The following is a 24,939-nucleotide window of genomic DNA, read 5'->3' as shown; positions in this document are numbered from 1 at the left end:
CTTAGTAAAATGGTAATTGTTCTTACCTGTCTTAGTGTCCCTAACATTCCTCACTTCTGGTATGTCTTTTTAATCATTTTCCCCTCCTTCTCTCCACTCATTATAAAGGTATATAGTTTTATCCTAGCCTGTTGCCCTGGAAAACGAAAGCTCAGGGCAAAATTTACATGCTAAGACTTTATTCTGATATTCAATAACCAATATTCAGGGCAAGAATGAGGGGAAATCAGGAAGTAAGAGAAAGAAAAGTAAAGGTGGTGTGCTACAGAGCTACAGATTTATAAGATACAGCTAATTGCTTAGTTATATAGGACTGAGAGACTGTGTAAAATGACTATATGGTGTCTAGGAATAATTTCTCAGGAAGAGGAAGAGAAAACTGCTGACTCTTCCCTTCTATCTGACGTGAATCAACTTCCTTATACTGTGTGTGGGTGCTAATCCCTTCAGTTATGTCCGACTCTGTGTGACCCTGTGGACTGTAGCTGGCCAAGCACTTCTGTCCATGGGATTCTCTAGGCAAGAATATAGGAGTGGTTGTCATGCCCTCCTCCAGGGGATCTTCCCGACCCCGGATCAAAACCACGTCTCTCGCGTCTCCTGCATTGGCCGTCAGCTTCTTTACCACTAACACCACCTGGGAAGCCCTGAATGAAACATCAACTCCCTTGTACTTCCAGATTATATCCTGGATCCTCAAGGGAGTCTTGGGAGATTGATCTCAATCCACAGCAAGTCATTCAGCTTATTTTGGAAGTGGTGTTGAGTGAGATTTTCAATGGATCTGGCTAAGTCAGACCTGAGTGTCATAGATGCTGCAGTTCCTGCTACAGCAGGTGTGATAAAGAAAGTACAGAAGTCTGGCCCACACACTTGGGGAAGCTGAAGCAGACTACTGCATCAGGAGATAGGCTCACTGTAATGACTAGCTCTCCACTGAGTGGAGAGGCAGGAAGCAGGTGGGTCCAAGTGAGTCTGGAGAGGTATTCAGCTGGATTCAATACAAGAGCTATGTTTCAAAAACTTGATAAACACAGAAAAAAGACAAAATAACCTATTCATCCAGAAGTCAAAAGCAATGCTGCAATTATTTTGGTATTGCAAAAGACTGGTATTTTCCCAGTCTTTTTCCTTACACATATAGGTTTTTCTTTTTTTAATTTGAAAGGATTTTCTTACTTTCTGATTGGAGTGTAACATATGGAAAGTGTACAGATTAAGTGTATAACTTGATAAATTTTCACAAATTTAATGTTTCTTTTTAAATTAAATCAAGAAATAGATAATTACTATCACCCCACAAGTTTCCCTTCTTGCCCATTTCCAGTCACTACATCTCTAAGGGTAATCACTATCCTGATTTCTAACAAAATAGATTAGTTTTTACTGGTTTTATACTTTATAAAAATAAAATTATACAATATATACACTCTTTCATGTCTGTTTTATTTCACTCAAAAGTAAGTTTGGCAAATTTATTCTTGTTGAGTGTAGAAGTAGTTAATTCCTTTCCAATGTTGTATAATATTCTACGTCCAGCATTTCTATTTAGCACTTTTTGGCTCTTTTTCTTTCATGCCATTGCATTCTTTTTTTCTTACTTGTAATATTTTTATTAAATTCATATTAAATGAAAAAAGGTTGCTAACACCATTCATATAATATGCATTTTGAGAGTAAACTCACATAAAGGATTTTCTTTTTTTAATTAACTTATTTTTAATTGAAGGATAACTGCTTTACAGAATTTTGCTGTTTTCTGTCAAACCTCAACATGAATCAGCCATAGGTATACATATATCCTCTCCCTCTTGAACCTCCCTCCCGCCTCTCTCACCATCCCACCCTTCTAGGTTGATATAGAGCCCCTGTTTGAGTCTCCTGAGATATACAGCAAATTTCCATTGGCTATCTATTTTACATATGGTGATGTAAGTTTCCATGTTACTCTCTCCTTACATCTCACCCTCTCCTCCTCTCTCCCCATGTCCATAAGTCTGTTCTCTATTTCTGTTTCTCCATTGCTGCCCTGCAAATAAATTCTTCAGTACCATCTTTCTAGATTCCATATATATGTATTCATATATGATATTTATCTTTCTCTTCCTGACTTACTTCACTCTGTAAAACAGTCTCTAGGTTCATCCACCTCTTCTGAGTCAGTTTGCGTTTATGGGAAGCTAAAGACTGTTTCTGATGGTCTTAGGGAAGGATTGTCCCTCACTCATTTGAGAGCTCTCAGAAGTTAGTTCTCTGAAAAAAAAAAAAAAAAGAAGTTAGTTCTCTGAAGAATGTGGTAGCTGATATGAGGCTAGAAGTGTCATAATCATTTGCCACCATGAGGGGGTCAACTTCAGGATGAAGATGTGAGACTGAAAAGCAAAGAGAAGAAATGGAGAGAAAATGGGATCCTGATGACATTATGGAGCTGTCAAATCAAACCAGGCTTGAAACCTGTCTATGTGAGTCCATACATTTCCTTATTGTTGAAGCCAATTTAAATTAGGTTTTCTGCTAAGGGCAACATAGAGTCTTAACTTATCTATGGGTCAGTGGAGGAAGCTTTGGAAACACAGAAGTGGGGCACATAACTCAATCTGAGTCAATCAGGGTGAGAGAACTAATTCTTAGGTAGATTGATAAGGAGTCTGGGGCCCTCAAGGAGAAAGGGGTCCGGGCCCCTCAAAGAGGAGAAAGGGGTACAGGGTTCTTGAGGAAGAGAAAAGGACAAACATTTTTTCCTACATTCTTTTGTCTTTTTTTTTTTTTTTAAATTATCGCAGTAAGTTTATTTATTTATTTATTTATTGAAGGTCAAGTTTAAATTTAATGACTTTGGTATTAACTACAGACATACTAGTAAGTGCTAAGACTTAAAATCTTCCAGTTCAGTTGTGAGTCCAAACAGGATCCAGAGAGGAGTTCTAAAAGTCTCTTCTCTGGGTTTTATGGAGACTTTCTTTACCCTCCTGTGTTAGCCTCTTAAGGAACTGCGTCACATTCTTTTGTCTTAATCACAGAAAATGTTTTTTCTTTATGCCTAGAGCTAATGGCTCAATGGTATGTTTTTCCTCAAGCTCTGTACTAATGATTATATAATAAAAATGTGTCTTGCTCGAGGACATGTTTCTCCTTCTTAACAAGAACCTTCTGACTAATCTTGTTATCTTCAGAGTTATGTTGTGGGAGTGGGTCTGATAAGACCTTTCTATTGTTCTAATCTTATTAATTTAAGATGTATGCTGTTGGAGTAGGTCTGGTAAAAGTATATAAGGCCTTGATAAGACTAGCAAGTGGGGCATTCTCCATCCCCCTTCTGATATCTATGTCGAAAACTTTTTCTGAAAAAAAAAAAAAGAAAAGAAAACTTTTTCTGTCCTTTTTCACTGTAATAAAACAAAAGCTCTGAGTAATCAAGCCTTGTCCCTGATCCTGAAGCTGAATCTTCTTCGGAGATCGTGAATCCGAGCCGTTTGCTGTAAGCTCTCAAGGGGAGGCTTCCTCAGTAAAGATGTTTTGGAAGTAGGGGATATTTAAAAGAAAGTGTGTTGTAGGTAGGAAGAGCATATGCAAAGACCCAAAGTGAGAGAAAACATGGTGTGTTTGGGAAACCATTCACCATCCTCACCAGCCTCATATGTATTCAAGCTGGAAACCCAGGAGTCATTCCAGGGTTTTTGTTTTTATTAAAGTATATTAATTTGCAATGTTGTGCCAATCTATGCTGTATAGCAAAGTGAATCAGTTATACACATGTACATTCTTTTTTATATTCTTTTCCATTATAGCTTATCATAGAATATTGAATATAGTTCCCTGTGTTATAATAGAAACTTGTTTTTGAATCCATTCTAAATGCAACAGTTTGCATCTACCAACCCCAAACTCCCAGTCCATCTCTCTCCCTTCCCCTCTTCTCCTTGGCAACTACAAGTCTGTTCTCTATGTTTTTTTTCATCTCCTTCATCTAGTGGATCACATTACATCTAGTGCTGCCAATTCTACTCCTAAATATTTCTAAAATGTGTCTCTATTCCATGATGAGAGTGTGAGCTGCTGTCCTAAGAGAGACTTTGGAAGAACACCCTCCACAGACAGAACTGTAGGCTATCTCAGAAGGTGAGGATGGTCCTGAAACATGGGAGTGATTAGTTTTCATGGCTCAGTAATTTCATAGGCTAACAAGTGGGAAGGTTATTCCAACTATTTCGGGGGAGGGGGTGGAAATTTCCAGGAATTGGGCCATCACCCACTTTCTGGCCTTTTATGGTCGGTCTTGAAACTGTCATGGTACCTGTGGGTGTGCTTTTAGCGTATGTTAATGTATTATAATGAGTGTATAATGAGGCTCAAGGTCTACAGGAAGTCGAATCTTCCACAGTCTTGGGCCTAATAGTTTCTAACCAGTTTTTGTTGCATCCTCAATGGCTATATCATTCTCCTAAAGGATATGCCTTGACCTCTTCCCTCTTATCTCAGTTCCTCTTACATTTTATGCAATACCTGAATCATCTCGAAAAGATATGAAAAAACATATTCACAGTTTAGTATACAATCCTAATTTGACATTTTCTCTTTCCATCACCTTTTTTTGAGTAACCTATGATTTACTTCTTCTCCTTGTAGCCTCTGATACTATTTTTACTCTCTTGTGTCTGTTAGAGTTCTCTAGTTGTAAGCAGCAAACACTGGCTTTATTTAACCAAAGAAAAAGAATTTTTTTGGAAGGCCATAGGAAAATTGCAGGATCAAAGGGAAGGCAGGGCATAGGATTGGCAGAAACCAGGTAACTTCAGGGAGGCTTCCCAGATGGCACTAGTGGTAAAGAACCTGCCTACCAATGCAGGAGACTTAAGAGATGCTGGTTAGATCCTTGGGTGGGGAAGATCCCCTGGAGGAGGGCACAGCAACCTATTCCAGTATTTTTGCCTGGGAAATCCCACTGGCAGCAAGGCCTGGTGGGCTACCGTCCATAATGTCTCAAAGAGTCAGACATGACTGAAGCAACTTAGCACACACACAGGTGACTTAGAGTTCAGTTCAGCCGCTCAGTTGTGTCCAACTCTGCGGCCCCATGAACCGCAGCTCACCAGGCCTCCCTGGCCATCACCAACTCCCAGAGTTGACCCAAACTCATGTCCGTTGAGTTGGTGATGCCACCCAACCATCTAATCCTCTGTTGTCCCCTTCTCTTCCTGCCCTCAATCTTTCCCAGCATCAGGGTCTTTTCAAATGAGTCAGCTCTTCGCATCTGGTGGCCAAAATATTGGAGTTTCACCTTCAACATCAGTCCTTCCAATGAACACCCAGGACTGATCTCCTTTAAGATGGACTGGTTGGATCTCCTTGCAGTCCAAGAGACTCTCAAGAGTCTTCTCCAACACCGTAGTTCAAAAGCATCAATTCTTTGGTGCTCAGCTTTCTTTATAGTCCAACTCTCACATCCATACATGACTACTGGAAAAACCATAGCCTTGACTAGACAGACCTTTGTTGGCAAAGTAATGTCTCTGTTTTTTATTTATTTATTGATTTTTTGTCTCTGCTTTTTAATATGCTGTCTAGGTTGGTCATAACTTTTCTTCCAAGGAGTAAGCGTCTTTTAATTTCATGGCTGTAATCACCATCTGCAGTGATTTTGGAGCCCAAAAAGTGAAATGTTGGAGACGTAGTTCATCAGGATACCACTTCTTCTTTTTTTTTTTTTTTTTGGACACCACTTCTACTGGAGAGACAATGGGGAGTAATCCGGACTATAAACAAATGATGGGGAAGGGACTTCCCCTGAGGTCAGGTGGTTACGAAATCCACCTTCCAATGCTGAGAGCCGAAATTGGATCCCTGGTTTGTTAACTAAGCTCCCACATGCCTCACAGTGTGGCCTAGAAATAAATAAGCTTAAAAAATGGGAAGAGTCGTGCTGGCAGAGTACAGACTGCAAGTGCACTAGATGGTGATTACAACGAAAAAGAAAAAAATCAGAGTTGTATGTTTAAGATTTGTGCATTGCTCTGTATGTATTAATGAATAAAAAACATATTGACAGTCTAAAAGTTGAATTATGTTTTATTCGGTGGAGCGACGGAAGAGCCCACTGCAGAAGAAGCCGCCATGACGCCGCCGGATTCTCCCTTCCGCAGGAGAAAGAGCCGGGACCGCCCAGGGCCGCCTCACAGGCGGCGCGCGGTGCAGTGTGGGCCAGGCAGAGGCGCGGCCTGGTCCCGCCCTCGGGGCCGCCTACGTGACCCTAGGCGCGTGCCTTTCACGCGGGAGTTCGCCAAATCAGTGGTGTGCAGTGTCCAAGCTCCACAGTAGGACACGCTGTGTGGACCCACATTCCGCAGGATGCTCGTGGGCAATCCACTCATCACCATCCTGCGGAATGGATGGTGCAGCCTCCGAGCTCAGGCCTCCGCTCCTCGGCTTCTTTCTGGAGGTAGGGGCGGGGCCCACCACGCGCGTGATGCTGAACGCCCGGCCCCGGCCACTCCTCTGGGAGGAGCTTCCGCATCGCCGCCAGGCTTAAGTACCTGCCTCCAAGCTCAGGCGGGTTTCTCCTGCTGCCCACCAGTCCCGGAAGCTGAGGCTTGCTTGGTGGCTAGCAGGGCACAGGACTGAGCTGAGAAGCCCCACTTACCCTGTTAACGCTCTGTGCCGAGGTGAGTCTCTCCTCTGCTGCCCTGTTTCTTTGGCGCAGTGGAGATGGCCTCGAACCTTTACTCCAGATGTGTCCGCCCCCATGTTTCGAGCGAAGAGCAAAAGCTCTGGAGGCGGCCAGACTTTGTTTTGGATTTGCACTTCCTCTTATTCTCTAAATGATCTTGGATAAGTCTTCAGTTTCTCTGGCCCTCAGTTTTCTCAGCGGTAAAATCAGTTTCTACATCAGAACTGTAGCAAGAGTTAAGTGAGATAAAGCTCTTAAAAGCTACACGCACCGATTGTCAGTTAGTTTTGGTTGCCATCTTTTTTTGTTTGCCCACCCACATGGTTTTTCCAGGAAATCTGGCTTTTATTAATTATGAAGTTAATAAAGCCTGACGTGGCAAGAGGGGCGTGGGTTCGCTAGCTTTGGGACCTGCCTTGGGTTTGGGAAAGCCAGGGCATGTTTCTGTTTTGCCCGAGTGCTCTTTCAAACTGAAATTTGAACCTTCACCGGATGGGGTTATTATTAATTAACTCTTTCCTTCTGCCTGTCCATACTCAGGGCTGCACGACCTCTCTTAGAAGAGTCTTGAGGGTTCTGATCAGTCTTGTTACTGTCCCCAAAGTCTCAGTTTTCTTACCTGTAATGCAAGAGCAATACCTAATGGAATCACTGGGATTTTTTTTTTTTTTTCTTCATCGGAGATGGTAAAGTGCTTTGTTATTTTTCAGAGATCGTTGTTTCCAGGTTGTCTAAGAAGTAAAGGAAGAAGGTGATGGAGGCAGTGACTTTCTCAGATGCACCTCCAGCTGTCAAGATCTCCCCTGTTTGCCTGTGTGTGGGGTAGGGGAAATGGGAAGCAGGCATTGTAGCAGCTACCAGATTAGACAAATGACAGGCCCTGACCTTGAGGAGTACTTAAATTTCTGAGGGAAAATGAGCACACAAATGCAGTGTTATGCACAGCTATCAGTACATGGGAGGAGCCAGGAATTTAAAGCTAGCTGAAGGGTGAGCTGCAGTCAGCCAGGCAAGGGTGGGACTTGTGCAGAAGGGAAGTGTGCAGAGGCCTGGGATCAAGTATGGTGGCTGCTTCTGCAGAGTCTGGAATATGTTGTCTGAAGTGAAGAGGTGGAGAGATGGGGGAGGTGGGAGCCAGGTTATAAAGGGTATTACTAAGAAGTCTGGACTTTACCCGGGTGGTAGGAGAGAACTACTGGAAGAGAGCCTGGGAGTCACATGGTCAGATTTGGGTACTGCTTGGTCGGGGAGAGGGGCCTCACTGGATCAGAGCAATCCCTGGTTCTGGGAAGGGTGGTCACAGCTGGAGCAGTGGCCCTGGAGGTGGATATGGATGGGTTGGGTAAAGATTTAAAGAGTATATATTTTAAAATTCTTTTCACATACATCAAGAAGTCCAGAGAGTGGTATTGCAATCTTAGGTGTTACATTACAGTTTAGAGCAAATAGTATCTTTTTTAAAATATTTACAAGTATTTACAGGATTTTTAACCCAGCCAGATAGACCAAATCTTGGCCACTGTTTCATATTTAAGGTGGCTTTCCATGCTGGCGTCTTCAAAGTTCAGGAGATGCTATATTCCCCTTCCCACTACCTGTCAAAACCCTAATCTTATAATACTCAGAAATGCCTCAAACAAACTGAAATACTTTAGACGGCTTTTGTAAGATCCCCATGGACTATACTGTGAACATGTTGTCTGGTTTGCTTTCACACTTGTCATGCAGGGCCTTGAGTCCTGGGGGAACAGAGTATATAGAACAAAGAACATGGTCAGGCGCTGTGCAGAGGGCTTTAGGCATAATATCTCTTCAAAATGGAGGAGCTGAGATTTAAGCCCAGGTCTGTGCAACTCCAGAACTTGAACTGTTTCCTCTGTGCTCTGTTGTTGGGTTTGATAAGTTTAGTTCTGGACATGTTGAGTCTCATACCTGTAGGATATACTGGTGGAAATGTCCAAAGGGAGGTGAATATATAGAACTGGGGTGGGAAGAATTAGTGATTAATGTCATCACTGAAGCTTGACTAGGGAGCAAGAAGGGATTGAGGACAGAACCGTGAGGGAAACCAGTATTTTTTGTGGGGGAAGGTGGCAGAGAGGGAAGGCCTATGCAGCCAGGGAACACTCGTGTGAAGACTGCTGCTTCTTCCTGTGTTTGCAAGTTTCTTGCATCCTGGCAGCAACTACAGAGCCCTTCTCTGAGAAGGGAAGACTAAGCCCCAGAGAGGAGGAACCTAGCCACTGATCTGGGATTAATAAAACCTGAGTCCTGATACTGCCCTCACCCGGCCCCCTATACACTCAGCTTCTCTTTCTTTTCTACCTTGAACCTCTCCCATGATAATATGGGGGTGTCTGAATGCTGCTAGAGGTCCAGCTAGGCAGATGCTGACAAGCTCAGAGCCTTTTAACACAGGGCTAGGCCGAAAGGCTGATGCACAGGCAGAAGATAAGGAAGTCAGGAGCTGGCAGAGGATGACTTCCTGTCCTCTGATAGAGAAAAACATCTGTCCTCTGCCTTCCATCTGTCCTTTGGAGCATTTGTTCTTTGAAGATCTGTGTTTAGTGTTTCTACCTCTGATCCCTGCCCCCCAAGCCTTAGCCTTTTTGGTTTTCAGTTTCACCAGCCAAAGAAAGGGGAGAGGCAAGCTTCAGGTTTCTTCTTCCTTTTCCCCCCAGGCCAGGTTTTTGTTCACACTCTCAGCCCAGGTGTAATTTCAGAGCCAACCCTTGTGTTCTGAGAAATCTGGCAGAGGCCAAGAGGTCACAGGTTGAAGAGCAAGCCCAGGAAACCAGCCATAGGCCCTGGTAGCAGCTGGCAGGCTAGTTCCTCCTGTGAAGTATAGACATGTTTGCCTGATCCTGGACAGTTTGTGTCCCTGAGAAGTTTGGTAACAGAGTATTGCCCTCAGTGGTCCATGGTTTGCTGCCAATATTGAACTGTTTTCATTTTAGCACAAAGGGTGGTCTCCAAAAGGTTGTGTGTATGTGGGTGTGTACGTGCATGCTCAGTCAGGTCCGACTCTGCCACTCCGTGGACTGTAGCCCACCAGGCTCCTCTATCCATGGAATTTTCCAGGCAAGAATACTGGAATGGTTTGCCATTTCCTACTCCAGGGCATTTTCCCGACCCAGGGATCAAACCCGCAGTTGTGTTTCCTGCATTGGTAGGTGGCAGTTCTTTACCACTGAGCCTCCTGGGAAGCCCACTAGACTATAATAGTCTTCCTGGTGGTCCAGTGGTTAAGACTCTGCACTTCCACTGCAGAGGGTGCCGGGGGTGTGGGTTTGATCCCTTGTCAGAGAACAAAGATCCCACTTGCCACAAGGCAAAAATAAATAAATAATAAAGTAATAACCTTAAAAAAATTCTTCCTGAGTCAGAAATGTTAAGAAGGACAGTGTTGGTGTGTCAGTTATACTTGTAACTTATCCAGTTACCTACTCTACCATAATATTCTTGATATCCTTTCTGAACTTGGAAACAAAGGTCATGATAATAAAGGTGTTGACCAGCAATGAACTCAACCCTAAGAGAATGATTACAGTATTGATGAGAGCAAGGGAAAAGGTTGTTTCTATGTTGATTCTTGGGGTGAGCCCTCTTTCTCCTTCCCCTTCTATTGGATAAATCCTGTTCATCAAAGCTCGACTCACATGTCACCTCCAAGAAGCCATCCCAGCCAGGTCACTTTTTTCTTGTAGCCCTTGTGCAGGTTTTGGTCCCGTCTTATGTGTTGTGACATCCTCTGTCCTCTCCTGACCAGACCATGAACTCCCAGAGAGCAAGAACTATTTGAATATCTGTGTCTCTTGTGTCTAGCATAAGACCATTCATCATCTACTGACTGAATGAGTATTCTTGGGCCACTGGAGACTTCTGATTTTCATAGCTCTCCAAAAGGGGTTGTTGCAATTACCCACGTGCTTTGTTCACTTGGAAATTTTTAGATACATGTGATTTACTGCTTTCCACTACACTGAAGTTCTGTGTCTGGTTCCTCTTCCTGGAAAGACTCCTCTTTTTTAAAAAAAATTTGTTTATTTTTGGCTGCACTGGGTCTTTGTTGCTTTGCGCAGGCTTTCTTTAGTTTAGGCTAGTGGAATCTACTCTTTGTTGCAGTACTCGGGCTTCCCATTGCGGTGGCTTCCCTTGTTGCAGGGCACAGGTTCTAGGCAGCAGAGCTTCAGTTTTTGAATTATTTGGGCTCTGGATTTCAGGCTCAGTGGTTACTCTGGGGCATGTGAAATCTTCCCGGACCAGGGATTGAACCAGTGTCCCCTGCATTGGCAGGCGGATTCTCATCCATTGTGCCACCAGGGAAGTCCTTCCCTTTACTCTTGGGACAATCCAACTCATCTTAAAAGCTAGTGTTGGGACTTCGCTAGTGCTCCAGTGGCTAAGACTCTGCACTCCCAATGCAGAGGGCCTGGGTTCAATCCCTGGTCAGGAAACTTGATCCCACATGCTGCAAATAAGAGTTATGCTGGGGGAAAAAAAAAAAAGAGTTATGCTGCTACTAAAAGATCCTGCATGCCACAGCTAAAGATCTCGCATGCTGCAGTGAAGATTGAAGATCCTGTGTGCTGCAACTAAGACCCGGTGCAGCTGAATAAATAAATATTAAAAAAAAAAAGACAATGTTATTATTCTCTTGTCCTTGCCCTACAGAAGTCACTTGTTTTTCTGTAATACAGTGTACACGAGTCTGCTGTGAGGCATAGCACATGTATTTTATTGGCCTGTGTTCACTTGCCTTTTCCTGCCTTTTCTATCAGCTCCTTCTTGAACTGTTGGCTCTCTCTGTCACTTAGCTGTTGATTTGGGGCAAATAACTTTATCTGTCTGGGCCTGTTTTTTTTTTTTTAATCTAAAAAATAGGATACTTCCCTTGTAAGAGCCCACTCAGGCCTCATAGCATGGCTGATCAGATCTCTGTGAGAGGGACTCAGTCTCTGTAATGCTAACAATCTCCTGGAACGTTCATCTCATCCTTCGATCCTGAGCCTGTCTGTCATCTGGTCTCCCTTTGTCTCATAAAGGCCTTTGCTTATCTTATACTGGCTTGAGACCTCATGTAGTCAAGGTCGAGTACTTCTGGGGAGCCACCTCACCTTTGTTTTTAGGTTTAAGAGCTCTTTAACCAGACCCTTAGCCTGGTGAAAGGAAGGGCAGCCAGACTGGTGGTCCTGTTAGTGTTTGTCTGGGAGCTACTGGCTTTGGTTGGTTCTGGGCACCCTCTCTCAGCCGCCTTTGCTCCCAGGCATATACACATGACCCAGTGTCTGTTTTCCTGTCACCTCTGTACCCCTTTCCTCCCATGTTTTACAGGAGCCTTGACCAGTCGCCCCAAGAGCAGCACTGACCCTCACACCATTCTCTTCCATCTGTGTTTCAGGGGCAATGGCGGCTTCCTGTATCCTCCTACACACTGGGCAGAAGATGCCCCTGATTGGACTGGGCACCTGGAAGAGCGACCCTGGCCAGGTGAGGGGTGGGGGCAGAAGAAGGGGGTTCTTGACCCTCTTCTAGGGAAAAGGCACTATTGGGGAAAGGGTCCTTGTGTTTTCACTATCACCCCCACCCCTATACTTCACATCTGGTAGGGATAAGCCTGGAGGGCAGTGGGAAGAAACAAGGGAAGAAGGGACGCATAGTGAGCTCTTGGCGTCCCCAACTGATTCAGAGCAGTGGTTAAGGGGCCCAGCAGGGCCTCAAGCATAGGAAGGAGCCCATTCCCTGATGATCTGCACTGAGTGCTGTGGAGATGTGGGACTCCTTTGTGCCTGACCCTGGGCTGACCCCTACGGTGCCATTTATCACCCTGCGCTGTGATCGTGTTTTCTTTTTTTTTTTTTTTGTGATCGTGTTTCTGTTCCACATTTGGTTCCTTATACACAGCAGGTTGTTGTTCAGTTGTTCAGTCCTGTCCGACTCTTTGCAACCCCTTGGACTGCAGCACACCAGGCTTTCCTGTCCTTCACCATCTCCTTGAGCTTGCTCAGACTCACGTCCATTGAATCGGTGATGTCATCCAACCATTTCATCCTCTGTCGTCACCTTCTCCTCCTGCCATTCCAGTATCAGGGTCTTTTCCAATGAGTTGGCTCTTTGTATCAGGTGGCCAAATTATTTGAACTTCAGCCTCAGCATCAGTCCGTCCAATGAATATTCAGGATTGATTTCCTTTAGAATTGACTAATTTGGTCTCCTTGCAGTCCAAGAGACTCTCAAGAGTCTTTTCCAACACCACAGTTCCAAAGCATCAATTCTTCAGTGTTCAGCCTTCTTTATGGTCCAACTCTCACATCCATACTTGACTACTGGAAAAGCCATAGCTTTGACTAGATGGACCTTTGTTGGCAAAGTAATGTCTCTGCTTTTTAGTACACTATCTAGGTTGGTCATAGCTGTTCTTCCAAGGAGCAAGCGTCTTTTAATTTCATGGCTGCAGTCACCATCTGCAGTGATTTTAGAGCCCAAGAAAATAAAGACTGTCACTGTTTCCATTGTTTCCCCATCTATTTGCCATGAAGTGGTAAAACTGGATGCCATGATTCTTAGTCTTCTGAATGTTGAGTTTTAATTCAACTTTTTCACTCTCCTCTTTCACCTTCATCAAGAGGATCTTTAGTTCCTCTTCGCTTTCTGCCATAGGGGTGGTGTCATCTGCATTATTGATATTTCTCCTGGCAATCTTGATTCCAGCTTGTGCTTCATCCAGCCAGGCATTTTGCGTGATGTACTCTGTATATAAGTTAAATAAGCAGGGTGACAATATATAGCCTGATACCGGTGACAATATGCAGCCTGATACGGGGTGACAATATGTAGCCAGATACACGCAGCATAAAGAATAACTAAAGAATAACTCGGTCAACTGTTTTTACCTAAGGTCAGCAAACTGTTTCTTAAAGGACATGGTGGTTAATAATTTAGATTTTGTCAGACAACTTGCAAAATGCAGGTGGTTATGTACTTATATAACTATTTAAAAATATAAAACTTGTTCTTAGCTCAAGGGCTGAAAAAAAACAAAAGGCATCTGCTAGCTGGAGTTTAGTAACCCCTGCTATAGACCTTCCAGCCCAGGGGAGCCTGGGAATGAAAACCTGCTTTCGTGGATGGACACAGGTAGAGACTCAGCTACCACCTGGGGTGGAGCAGCTCCCACCTGGGTGTTCCTTGTTCTTGGAATCTGAGTCAGAGTTGATAGAAGTTTGGGAGGAACTCTGGCAGGGAGAACAGCCTCTTCTTTCTGGGATTTAGGCTGGGATTGGTGGCGTGGTTGAATGAACTCTGTCTGCCTTTTCTCCTTTTGCTTTCCTTTCTACAGCTGCCTAGAGTCTGGTGCTGTAGGCAGGCACTGACACTGCCTGGGACAAGTCCAGGAGCTAGACGAAGGCTGGGGGTGGAGGCCAGAGCCAGGGCCAAGACGGGGTCAGGGATGGAGGGGTGGGAAATGGGATGGAGTAGGGTCGGTGAGAAGGGCACATGTCTGGATAGTAACAACTGCACCTAAATGGGGATCTTGAGTGACAGGGCGCCTAACACCCTTGGATCTGCTCCTGATGCCATGTTTCTAATCTGGTTTATAACAAATTGCCTGACTCATCATCCTCCTTGGTGCCTGCTTTATTCTCTTCTGGTGGGAGACTCTGGGCCCAGCTTCTATTTCACTTTTCCACCTTCCTTAGTTTTCCCTTCTCCCCCCTTCACCTCTTCTACTTGTCTGAGCCATGGTCTACATGGCTTCCCCTTTAAATATATATATATATATATTTAAAATGGAATTTCAATTTATATATATGTGTGATTTTTTATTTACATTTTTGGGCTGCACTGGGTCTTTGCTGCACACAGACTGTCTCTAGTTGCAGTGCAGTGAGCGGGGACTACTCTCTAGTCACAGTGCATGGGCTTCTCATTGCAATGGCTTCTCTTATTGTGCAGCACGGGCTCTAGTCTCCGCAGCTCAATAGCTGCAATGCACAGGCTTAGTTGCTTCATGGCATGTAGAACCTTCCTGGACCAGGGGTGGAACCCATGTCCCCTGCTTTGGCAGGTGGATTCTTAACCACTGGACCACCAAGGAAGTCCCCACATGGCTTCCTAAGGATCCCTCTCCATGTGGCCTTGCTCTGGGAACTACTTACCTGTGTATCACGTTTCCCTAACCAGCTCCTCAGGGTTGGAACCTATCTCCATGACTATACTTCTGCTTTCTGTCCTATCGATGTATCCATCCATCTTCTGAGCATCTAGCAGGGAACATGTTGTTAGTTTTTGCTGGGCCCTGCTGAGTTCGCTTGGATAGGAAGGAACCTTGAAAGTTAGTGGCGGGGAGGAAAAAGGGTTTGGGGTCTCCACAGAGACTTCTGGTCCCCAAGACTGGAGTCATCTTCTATCTTCTCACTTCCACCGTGTGGATGACTACAGTGATAAATTCCTGCCCCCTCCCCCCATCAGTGACCCTCAGGAGGGCAGTTGCTGGTCCAGGCCAACAGAGTTGAAACTTTTGCTTTTCTCGCCTGGCAGGTTAAAGCAGCTATTAAGTATGCCCTGAGTGTAGGCTACCGCCACATTGACTGTGCTGCTATCTATGGCAATGAGACTGAAATCGGGGAAGCCCTGAAGGAGAATGTGGGACCTGGCAAGGTGAGGACGGGCTACAGAGGGGTGGGGTGAGAAGACTCAGAGGCTGGGGCTAAGGGCTGACTAGAGGGATCTGGCATCAGCTTCCTTCTAATTCTTCTCCTAAAGGTGAGGGTGGGCAAAACTGGGTGCCCTTGGCTCTTCTCACTGTGGACTCTGCCCCCTGTACCAGTTGGTGCCTCGGGAGGAGCTCTTTGTGACTTCCAAGCTGTGGAACACAAAGCACCACCCCGAGGATGTGGAGCCTGCCCTCCGGAAGACACTTGCTGACCTGCAGCTGGAGTATCTGGACCTGTACCTGATGCACTGGCCTTATGCCTTTGAGTGAGCCTTGCCAGGGTCTTCATCTAGGAATCAGGGACTGGGGGAGTCATGTTAGTAACTTTTTGTAAGTTATAGGAGCTGAGCAAGAGAGGAGTACTCAGTCTTTTCTGCTACAGTCTAGCTACAGAAAAATGGAGTGCCGCTTCACATGGCATGTATCCTAGGGTGTATACGGATGAGTCCTCTTGCTGCCTTTATACATTGGGGAAATGTTCTAGCTTTTTCTGGGCTCGGCCCTGGGGTTGCAGTAGAGTAAGCTCCCACAGAGGGTATGGGAGGAGACGACCATAGCTCCGTGCTCTGTACTTGAAGAAGGCTGTAGGAGCCTACAATGCAGTTTCCCGAGACGGGGCAGAAGGAGTTAAGGATGACTTCCCAGAGGGGAGGGGATATAATCTGCGTCTAGGAAGAAGAGAAGGGGGGATGGGCATTCCATGTGGAGTTAACACTTGGATCATGACCTGAAAGGTGAAAAACCATGCCTGTTTCTCATTCTTAGCCCTTTACCCTTTCTGGGCTTTGATCATGGGATGTAGAATGGCTGGACGGCAGATAGACAGGAGCCTGGCATGTGTGCCCACACCTGGGGGATTGTCTTTCACTCAGGCGGGGAGACAGCCCCTTCCCTAAGAATGCTGATGGGACTATGCGCTATGACTCCACCCACTACAAGGAGACCTGGAGGGCTCTGGAGGCACTGGTGGCTAAGGGGCTGGTGCGGGCCCTGGGTCTGTCCAACTTCAACAGTCGGCAGATTGATGATGTGCTCAGCATGGCCTCTGTGCGCCCAGCTGTCCTGCAGGTGAGCACAGCAAAGCAGATCAGTTGGTTTGGAGATGGTGTGCATGTATGTGTGTGTGTGCGTGCGTGTGTGTAAATGAACATGAGTGAGCAGATGATGAATTTACTTCAGGAAATAGCTAGAAAGTTGTCAGAAGTGTTGGTGCAGAAATCCTCCGAAGTGTGGGAAAAGAATGAAATAGACCTTGGAAAACTGTCTAGAGAGTGAGAAAAGCAGAGTGAGGGGAAGTGGGGGGTCAGCAATTCAGGGTTGGTCAGAACGTGCATGTCCCGGTGGGGCCAGCAAGCCAGCTGCGGCCACCCCGTGCTGATAGGTTGTTTCTTGGCTTAGGTGGAATGCCACCCATACCTGGCTCAGAATGAGCTGATTGCCCACTGCCAAGCACGAGGCCTGGAGGTGACTGCTTATAGCCCTCTGGGTTCCTCTGATCGGGCATGGCGTGATCCTGAGGAGCCTGTCCTGCTTAAGGAGCCAGTGGTCCTGGCATTGGCTGAAAAGCATGGTCGGTCTCCAGCTCAGATCTTGCTCCGGTAAGAGCAGTCTTAGGGAAAGACAATCAGGTTAGGGAGAGGGCTCCTGGGCTGGGAGGCAAGGGTTGAGGGGTTCCCAGTGCCTGAATGAGACTGAGAATCTTGCCGTGTTATCTCGGGAGAGGCCATTCTGAGGCTCGTTCCTTCTTCCAGTGGGGCTCGGGGGCTCTAGGAGCTCAGAGAAGCCTGCATGGAGGACAAAATGCTCATGAGTACTGACTGTTTCGTTTACTTCCATCCCCCACTTAGGTGGCAGGTCCAGCGGAAAGTGAGCTGCATCCCCAAGAGTGTCACACCTTCCCGTATCCTTGAGAACATCCAGGTACTTGATGTGTCTGTCCTGTCTTCTTTAGCCCACTGGGACAGTCTGACCCTGACTCTGGCTAAAAAGGCAGTGGTCTGGAACCCCAACTTCTACTCACAAAACTGGCTTTCCTGACCCCCACCTTCCATTCCCAGGTGTTTGACTTCACCTTTAGCCCAGAGGAGATGAAGCAGCTGGATGCCCTGAATAAAAACTTGCGATTCATTGTGCCCATGCTTACGGTGAGTGTGTATCACCCCCCAGAATCAGGGAATGTGAGATTCGGGGCAGCATTCTGGCCTTCATGTTGCTGATTAGAGGCTTGGCAGGATGGTATTGTTGGTAGGATTGCTGTCCTGGACACAGTGGGCTGTTTTTTCTTTATTGAGCTCCCAGAAGTAATCTGGTTCAGGGATAAGGCATTTAGCCTGTGAGTTCCAGTCCTGACTCTCAATACCTTGTAACCTAGAGCAAGCGATTTAACTTGTCTAAGCTTTAGCTTCCTATGTGTAAAATGATCCCAGTTCCTGACACGTAACAATTTCTCAGTATAAATGGGGCATTCTCAACCTTGTTTGAATGGGAAATAAATAGTTCCTTATCCCAGCTGAGACTGTAAACTCTTAGGGATAGAGTCAGCCACGTACCAGGCTGTGGGTTTGGTGCTGGAATGCTGTTGGTACTGTGGCATTCTCTGAGGCTAGGTCCCTGTCACTGACATCTGTCATAGTGCTGTACACAGGTGAGGCTGTTCAGGAAGATTCTTGGGAAAAGATGTCCTGGAATGTCTAACTAGGGGGACGGGCAGGGTGCGGGAATGTCACTTCCTGCTAATGGAGTAATCTGTCTGTCTCTCCAGGTGGATGGGAAGAGGGTCCCAAGAGATGCAGGGCACCCTCTCTACCCCTTCAATGACCCATATTGAGATCACAGTTTCCTGGCTTCCTTTTCATCTCTCCGGCTGTAAGCTCCTGCGGTCCCCAGAAAGAAGGAGTTAATAAAGCCCTTGGAGTATCCATCCATGCTACTTGGTTGTCTTATTTGTCTGGTCAGACTTGGTATGGAAATTGTTTCTCTTTGGGATGCTGGGTGTGACCTGCCCTGAGCCCAAACCCCCTTGTTTTCTCAGTTCTGGAGAAACAAGCATATAGCTGAATTCCATTTCCACTTTCATAAGTTAGATACATTAGTGGAGTATCGCCATCTAGTGGCATCTATTAGCACTGCATGCCGCCCCAGAGTAGTCTTTGTGAGAATAACAAAAATTGGTCACTTACGGACTGATATCAGAGTCCTGTGGTTTCTTGGTCCTGCTGGGCATGGGTCTTGAGTTCCCACACTCTGCCCCTCCTCCTAGTTAGTGCCTTGATTTAGGAATATGAAGAGCCAAAAAAACTTACATTCTGAAGTTTGGGAGTTCCAGCTTGGAGAATCAGGACAGAGGCTTTTTCTCTCAGACACTATAGTCAATGTGCATAGGCTACCTGAAGGAGGCAGAGTCAGCACCAAAACTTGTCACTGTACCTAAGGTTCTATCTTATATAATTTATGGTCCCACCAGAGACAACTAAGATTTTAGGAGGGTTTTTGGAAAAACCTTCTAAACTCCAATCACATAAAACTCATTTTAGTTTGCTAGTTGAACAATTGCTCTTCATTCAGAAGATATTAATGGAGTCCTTATATGGGTTAGACACAAATGCTAGGCCCTGGGGATATAGCTATAACTAAGACACAGGTCCCTGCAGCTTACTTGAAACGGACTAAGTAATTGCATAATTAGTTTAATTACAGTTGGGAGAAGTGCTGTGAAAAAGCACAGAGCAAGAAGCCTACTGATTTAATTGGCTAAGATCTGAAGGATGAGTAGGAAATAATTTGTTAAAAGAGGTGAGAGTGGTAATAGTGTTCCATGCAAATTGGATAGCTTTGGGGGAAAACTTTGTAACTGGAAGAAGCTGTTGGGAAAACCTAAAGAAGTCTTCTGTGACAAACTGGAAACGAGGTGGGGGTAGTGGGGGTATGGAATGGCATGAAACAATGCTGGAATAAGATAGGGACCTGATGCTGGGAATCCTAGGAGACTGGGTTAAGATCTTAGGTTCTTTAATCCTGAATGCAGCAGGAAGCTATGGAAGAGTTTTGAGCAGGAATAACATGGTATGATTTGTATCTTAGAAATACAGCACAGCTGCTCTTGCCTTCTGAGATGGCCCACGCTCTGTGGAGTGTGTTTCTCTCTAAATATATCCACTTTTTATCTATCAAAAAAAAAAAAAAAAAAAGAAATAGCAGCACTAGAGCAGTGGGGAAAATGGATTAGTAGGATAAAAAGTGGTTGGAGGAAGGCATGTTGCAAGTTAGTCTTTTTTTATTTTATTAATAGTGTAGTCAAAGCTATGGTTTTTCCAGTAGTCATGTATGGATATGAGAGTTGGACCATAAAGAAGGCTGAGCACTGAAGAATTGATGCTTTCAAACTGTGGTGCTAGAGACTTGAGAGTCCCTTGGACTGGAAGGAGATCCAAACCAGTCAATCCTAAAGGAAATCAACCCTGAATATTCATTGGAAGGACGGGTGCTGAGACTGAAGCTCCAAAATTGACTACCTGATGTGAAGAGCTGACTCCTTGGAAAAGACCCTGATGCTGGGAAAGATTGAGGGCAAGAGGAGAAGGGGGCAATAGAGGATGCAGTGGTTGAATGGCATCACTGACTCAATGGACATGAGTTTGAGTAAACTTCAGGGTATAGTGAAGGACAGGGAAGCCTGACATACTGCAATCTGTGGGGTCGCAGAGTTGGACATGGCTTAGCGACTGAATAATAGTTGATTTACAATGTTGTGTCAATCTCTGCAGTACTGCAAAGTGACTGTTAAATACATATGTACATTCTTAGGGCTTCCCAGGTGACACTAGTTGTAAAGAACCTGCCTGCCAATGCAGGAGACAAAAAAGAGACTTGGGTTCAGTCCCTGGGTTGGGAAGATTCCCCTGGAGGAGGGCATAGCAACCCACTTCAGTATTCTTGCCTGGAAAATCCCACAGACAGAGGAGCTTGGCAGGCTATAGTCCATAGAGTCACAAAAAGTCGGACACGACTGAAGTGACTTAGCATGCACATGTACATTCTTACTTTTTATGTTCTTCTCTGTCATGGTTTATAACAGAATATTGAATATAGTTTCCCATGCTATACATTGGGGCTTCCCTGGTGGCTTAGACAGTAAAGAATCTGCCTGCAATGTGGGAGACCTGGGTTTGATCCCTGGGTCAGGAAGAGCCCCTGGAGAAGGCAATGACTACCCACTCCAGGATTCTTGCCTGGAGAATTCCATGGACAGAGGAGCCTGGTGAGTGACAGTCCATAGATACATTAAGACAGTCAATGGATACATCCATTCTAAATGTAATAGTTTACGTCTAGCAACCTGAGAAGTTAGTCTTTCATCTCCAGTCCTGTCTACCTGTAACCTGTTACCCCACTGTTGGGTGAACATCTATTACTAAACATTCCATTTAGCTGTCACTTCTCTGGAACATTTTCCTGATCTCACTTTCCCCAGGTGGCTTGCTGTATGATTCCATAACCTCCTTATACCCTTTCATGATCCAAGTTTCCACAGTTAGGAGATAGTGTGAGTTTGAAGTGTATTAGTTTGCTGGGACTGCCATGACAGTACCACATAATGGGTGATTTAAACAACAGAAATTTGTTTTCTTACAGTTTTGGAAATTTAGAAGTCTGAGATCAAAGCAGGATAGGTTCCCTCCAGTGTAAGAGAAGGGTTGTTCTTTTTTTTTTTTTTGCAGTTTCCAAGTCATTTTATTCAGAATTTTGTGTTTGTTTCCTGAATCAATAAATAATATACAAAACAATGTAAAAATGGCTACCATTTTCTCTCCCCTGCTCCCCCCACCTGGGGACAATCCCCTGGGCTACCTAGCTCAGGGGTTCACCCTCCAGATTTGGCCCAGCAGATGAGGTGGAGCAAAATTGTAGCCCCTACTGAATGAATGTTTTCAGAGGAATTCAGCTGGGGTGGGAGAGCCTCTAGGGTTTGGGGGTTGACTAGGTTAGGGAAATGGATCAGTGTTTTTGGGAGAAGAAGACGGCGCCTACCCCAAAGAAAAGGGTGTCTAAAATGTTCACGGTTCCTTCTTTTGCCTCAAAAAGTGACATTTATTCAAAGAGTCAAAGAAAAAAAAAAAAAATGACAAGATGTCCATCCCTTGACTCCCTTCCCTCCCCCCTCCTGCTGCTCCTCAGCCCCCTCCAAGGTTTTATCCCTGGCTGGTGCTAGGTAGCACAACAGCCCCCCTCAGATGAGGTCAGCAACAGTGAGGGACATTTCCTCAATGGAGGTGTTGTAGAAGGTCTCGATGTCTCGAAGAGTCCTCTTGTCTTCTTCTGTCACCATGTTAATAGCCACACCCTTACGGCCGAAACGTCCGCCACTACCAATTCTGTGGATATAGTTTTCCCTATTGGTGGGGAGGTCATAGTTGATGACTAAGGAAACTTGCTGTACATCAATGCCTCTGGCCTATGTAAAGAAAGAAGGCAGTTTCAGTGTGCGAATGAGAAAGCACAAGCCTATCCAGGATTAAGCATACATAAAGGCAGCCAAAGGCAGGCAAAGGAAATGAACACCCCCTTTCCTCAGACACCTGAGGCGTGCCAGATTTTGTTCCAAGTTGCTACTTTCCTGAAGAGGGGCACGAGTAGGCCCCTTGGAAGAGGGAATCACCTTGGATGAGAAGGGTTGTTCTAGGCCTCTCTCCTTGGCTTGTAGATGGACATCTCCCTGTGACTTTATATTGTCTGTCTTCTGTACACATCTGTGTCCAAATTTCTTTTTTTGTTTAATTTTTTGGCCATGCTGCATGCTTTGTGAAATCTCTCTTCCCGTACCAGGGATTGAACCCAGGCCCCCGCAGTGAAGAGGTAGGGTCCTAACCACTGGACTGCCAGAAATTCCCTGTGCCCAAATTCCTTATAAGGCAGTCTACTGAATTAGGGCCCATCATAATGATCTCATTATAACTGAAGACCCTGTCTCCATGTACAGTCACATTCTGAGGTATTAAGGGTTAGTACTTAAGCATAGGGGCTTCCCAGGTGGCTCAGAGGTAAAGAATCCACCTGCAATGTAGGAGGTGGCCTGCAGCGCAGGAGATGGGGGTTCGATCCCTGGGTAGGGAAGGTGCCCTGGGGGAGGAAATGGCAACCCACTCCAGTATCCTTGCCAGGATAATCCCATGATTATCCTGATGGGCTGCAGTCTATGGGGTCACAAGAGTCGACCCTACTTAGTGACTAAACCACCACCACCATAAGAATTTGAGGGAGGAGGACACAATTCAGCTCATATCAGGAAGTGAAAGTTGTCATAACATCAAATTATTCATGAGTAAACTGACTATTTAGGAATCATTCTTGACTCAGACATCTCAACCTGCTGAATGTTAGCATTTCTCTATTGACATCTTTGTCTAAATCACTGAGCAGTACAGTTTATATCCACTGAAAAATGAAATTGCACAGCTTGCAAAAGGTAAGTCTTTATGAAGCAATGAAGTGATATTGGGAACTTAACACATCATACCCAAAGCAATAGAAAAGTGAGGATCTGACAGTTAATTGGGAAAGAAAATCAAAGATTAAGACACTAGACTTCAAAAGAAGATACGTGGCTTATCAAGGTATTAAGGACAGACTTTGAGAAAACCATGGCGTCCTTGGGACTTCCCTGGTAGTCCAGTGGTTAAGACTCTGAACTTCCAATGTAGGGGATGTGGGTTTGACGCCTTGTCAGGGAACTAAGTTTCTATGTACCATTCAGTACAGCTCAAAATAACAACAACAAACTGTCAACAACAACAAACTATGAGGTCCTTAAGTAGTTTTGCAAAAAAGGATTCTTTATATGACTGTTTTGAGTAAAAGACCAGAGACTCATTTTAAAATGAGACTTGCCTTTATAAGACTACATTCTAGAAGGAAGGGGTTGCTCACCAGCCAGAGGCTACCACCACCACATTCCAGTTCCTTATATCAGAATTCCTTATACACAAGTACAATCTTAAACCCCTCTCAGAAACTGCTCTGTGGTCTGCAAGGGAGGAGGGCTGGGCTATCTCACACTCAAGTAGGAAAAATGAGACTTTGTGATGTTCTGTAGGAGAAGAAATGTGAACCTTGTAGTCAAAGTCAGGCAAACTGAAAGAGAATACTTGAAAAATGGGACTAATAACATACATTTGAAAGAGATCACAATATTTGTCCAGGAAAATGTGATCTATGGAGTCCTTGCATTTGTCCAAAGCAGTAAAACGCTGAAAATCTCTTTATTTGTTTGAGCTGTTTACTTCTAGAATGTTCATGACAAGTTCTGTTGATTTTCCTCTTTGAGGATCATCTGTACTCTGACATCTGTTTATTCATGAGGCTATAAATATGCCTGTACAGATGTATCTTTGTTTTATTTCACTGCCCCTTGGGCCTTTGGCTAATCAAGGTTTTAATAGGTTGTTTTATACAACATGACAAGTAAGCCTGAGCTAGTATAATGAGTACAGGAGAGCATTTTTTTTTTCAGGATAATTAATGCACTTTTGTTATTATTGTTGTTTAGTTGCTAAGTTGTGTCTGACTCTTTTGCAGCCCCATGGACTGTAGCCTGCCAGGCTCCTCTCTCCATGGGATTTCCCAGACAAGAATACTGGAATGGGTTGCCATTTCCTTCTCCAGGGGCTCTTCTCTACCCAGGGATCAAATCCACTTCTCAATTACATTTAAATATCATTCTGTTTCATTTCCCTACATCCAGGATCTATCTGAATTAATTAAACAGTTCTCAATACAGTGGAGAACCAAGACTGTTTAATTTTAGAGATGTTTCTTTTATTTTTCTTCTTCTTTTTTTTTTTTTCCTTTCTTGTGTGGGATCTTCCTGGACCAGGGATTGAACCCATGTCTCCTGCATTGGCAGGTGGATTCTTTACCACTGAGCCACCAGGGAAACCCTAGGGATGTTTCTTTCTAATTGACTATACAGTTTAATAATTTGTGTTGACAACAGTGTAAACATCACCATGAGCTATGAACATGAGGTCAACAGCCATTCAGTTCTGCCACAACAGAGGTAGATGATACTTCTGTGTGTGGGGATCTGGGGTGTCACTTTTTGCATTAAAGCTTTGCTCTAGTATTCCAGAGATATTAAAATGACTTGTGCTGACCAATAAAAAGAAAAATTATGTGTTGGTTCCAAGTGAAGGCTTTAAGAGCAAGTATACGTTCCAACATATTCTCTCTTTCCATCTGAAACAGTGACAAGCAATACTCTACATTATAATTTATGGTCGCTGTTTCATCCGCTTGAGACCTAGAGTGAGGATGACACAAACAAAGGCTCCAGCTCACGTGAGATGAAAACATAGTGTGAGTGAAGACTGAACCTTATTGAATGAAGACATTGAAGTTTTGGGCTTACTTGCTACTACAGCAAAATTTACCCTGTCTTGATTAGTGCAGTTAGCTAATACTTTATTTAGGATATATGCAATGACATTCATAAGTGAAAGGGGCTTGCAACTCTGTTTTGTATATTTTTCTACTTTTAGAATCAAGAATACATTACCTTTTGGAC

At 44.7% G+C, this 24,939-nt stretch overlaps 1 protein-coding gene, 1 non-coding gene and 1 pseudogene across 4 annotated transcripts; 1 reads left to right on the top strand and 2 right to left on the bottom strand.

Annotated features, from left to right (window-relative positions):
• Positions 1–2,890: 2,890 nt before the first annotated feature.
• On the bottom strand, positions 2,891–3,003 carry LOC133041866 (small nucleolar RNA SNORA26; annotated as a pseudogene).
• A 3,257-nt stretch (positions 3,004–6,260) lies between these two features.
• AKR1A1 (aldo-keto reductase family 1 member A1) lies at positions 6,261–18,300 on the top strand. Of its 3 annotated transcripts, none has more exons than XM_061122041.1 (9): positions 6,267–6,436; positions 12,066–12,154; positions 15,206–15,325; positions 15,495–15,646; positions 16,253–16,448; positions 16,779–16,978; positions 17,228–17,300; positions 17,438–17,524; positions 18,142–18,300. In XM_061122041.1, exons 1-9 carry the CDS (start codon positions 6,346–6,348, stop codon positions 18,205–18,207), a joined length of 1,074 nt encoding a protein of 357 aa, XP_060978024.1. In that variant the 5' UTR covers positions 6,267–6,345; the 3' UTR covers positions 18,208–18,300. The 3 variants fall into 3 exon arrangements, with proteins under 3 accessions (XP_060978026.1, XP_060978024.1, XP_060978025.1); XM_061122042.1 differs by lacking the exon at positions 6,267–6,436 and adding an exon at positions 6,502–6,659; XM_061122043.1 differs by lacking the exon at positions 15,206–15,325 and having other exon boundaries at positions 6,261–6,436.
• A 3,599-nt stretch (positions 18,301–21,899) lies between these two features.
• LOC133041837 (small nucleolar RNA SNORA67) lies at positions 21,900–22,042 on the bottom strand. The gene has a single exon (XR_009689395.1). It is a non-coding gene; the product is annotated as a small nucleolar RNA SNORA67 (small nucleolar RNA).
• Between the last annotated feature and the right edge of the window lie 2,897 nt (positions 22,043–24,939).

Source organism: Dama dama, chromosome 20 (genome assembly GCF_033118175.1).
Source record: "Dama dama isolate Ldn47 chromosome 20, ASM3311817v1, whole genome shotgun sequence".
Lineage (NCBI taxonomy): Eukaryota > Metazoa > Chordata > Mammalia > Artiodactyla > Cervidae > Dama > Dama dama.
This window is presented reverse-complemented; position numbering and strand designations above follow the sequence as displayed.

Coding starts and splice junctions, on each gene's coding strand:
- AKR1A1 (XM_061122041.1), top strand. CDS start 6,346: ATGCTCGTGGGCAATCCACTCATCACCATCCTGCGGAATGGATGGTGC. Junction 12,155..15,205: donor GGAAGAGCGACCCTGGCCAG/GTGAGGGGTGGG, acceptor CTCGCCTGGCAG/GTTAAAGCAGCTATTAAGTA. Junction 16,979..17,227: donor CCAGCTCAGATCTTGCTCCG/GTAAGAGCAGTC, acceptor TCCCCCACTTAG/GTGGCAGGTCCAGCGGAAAG.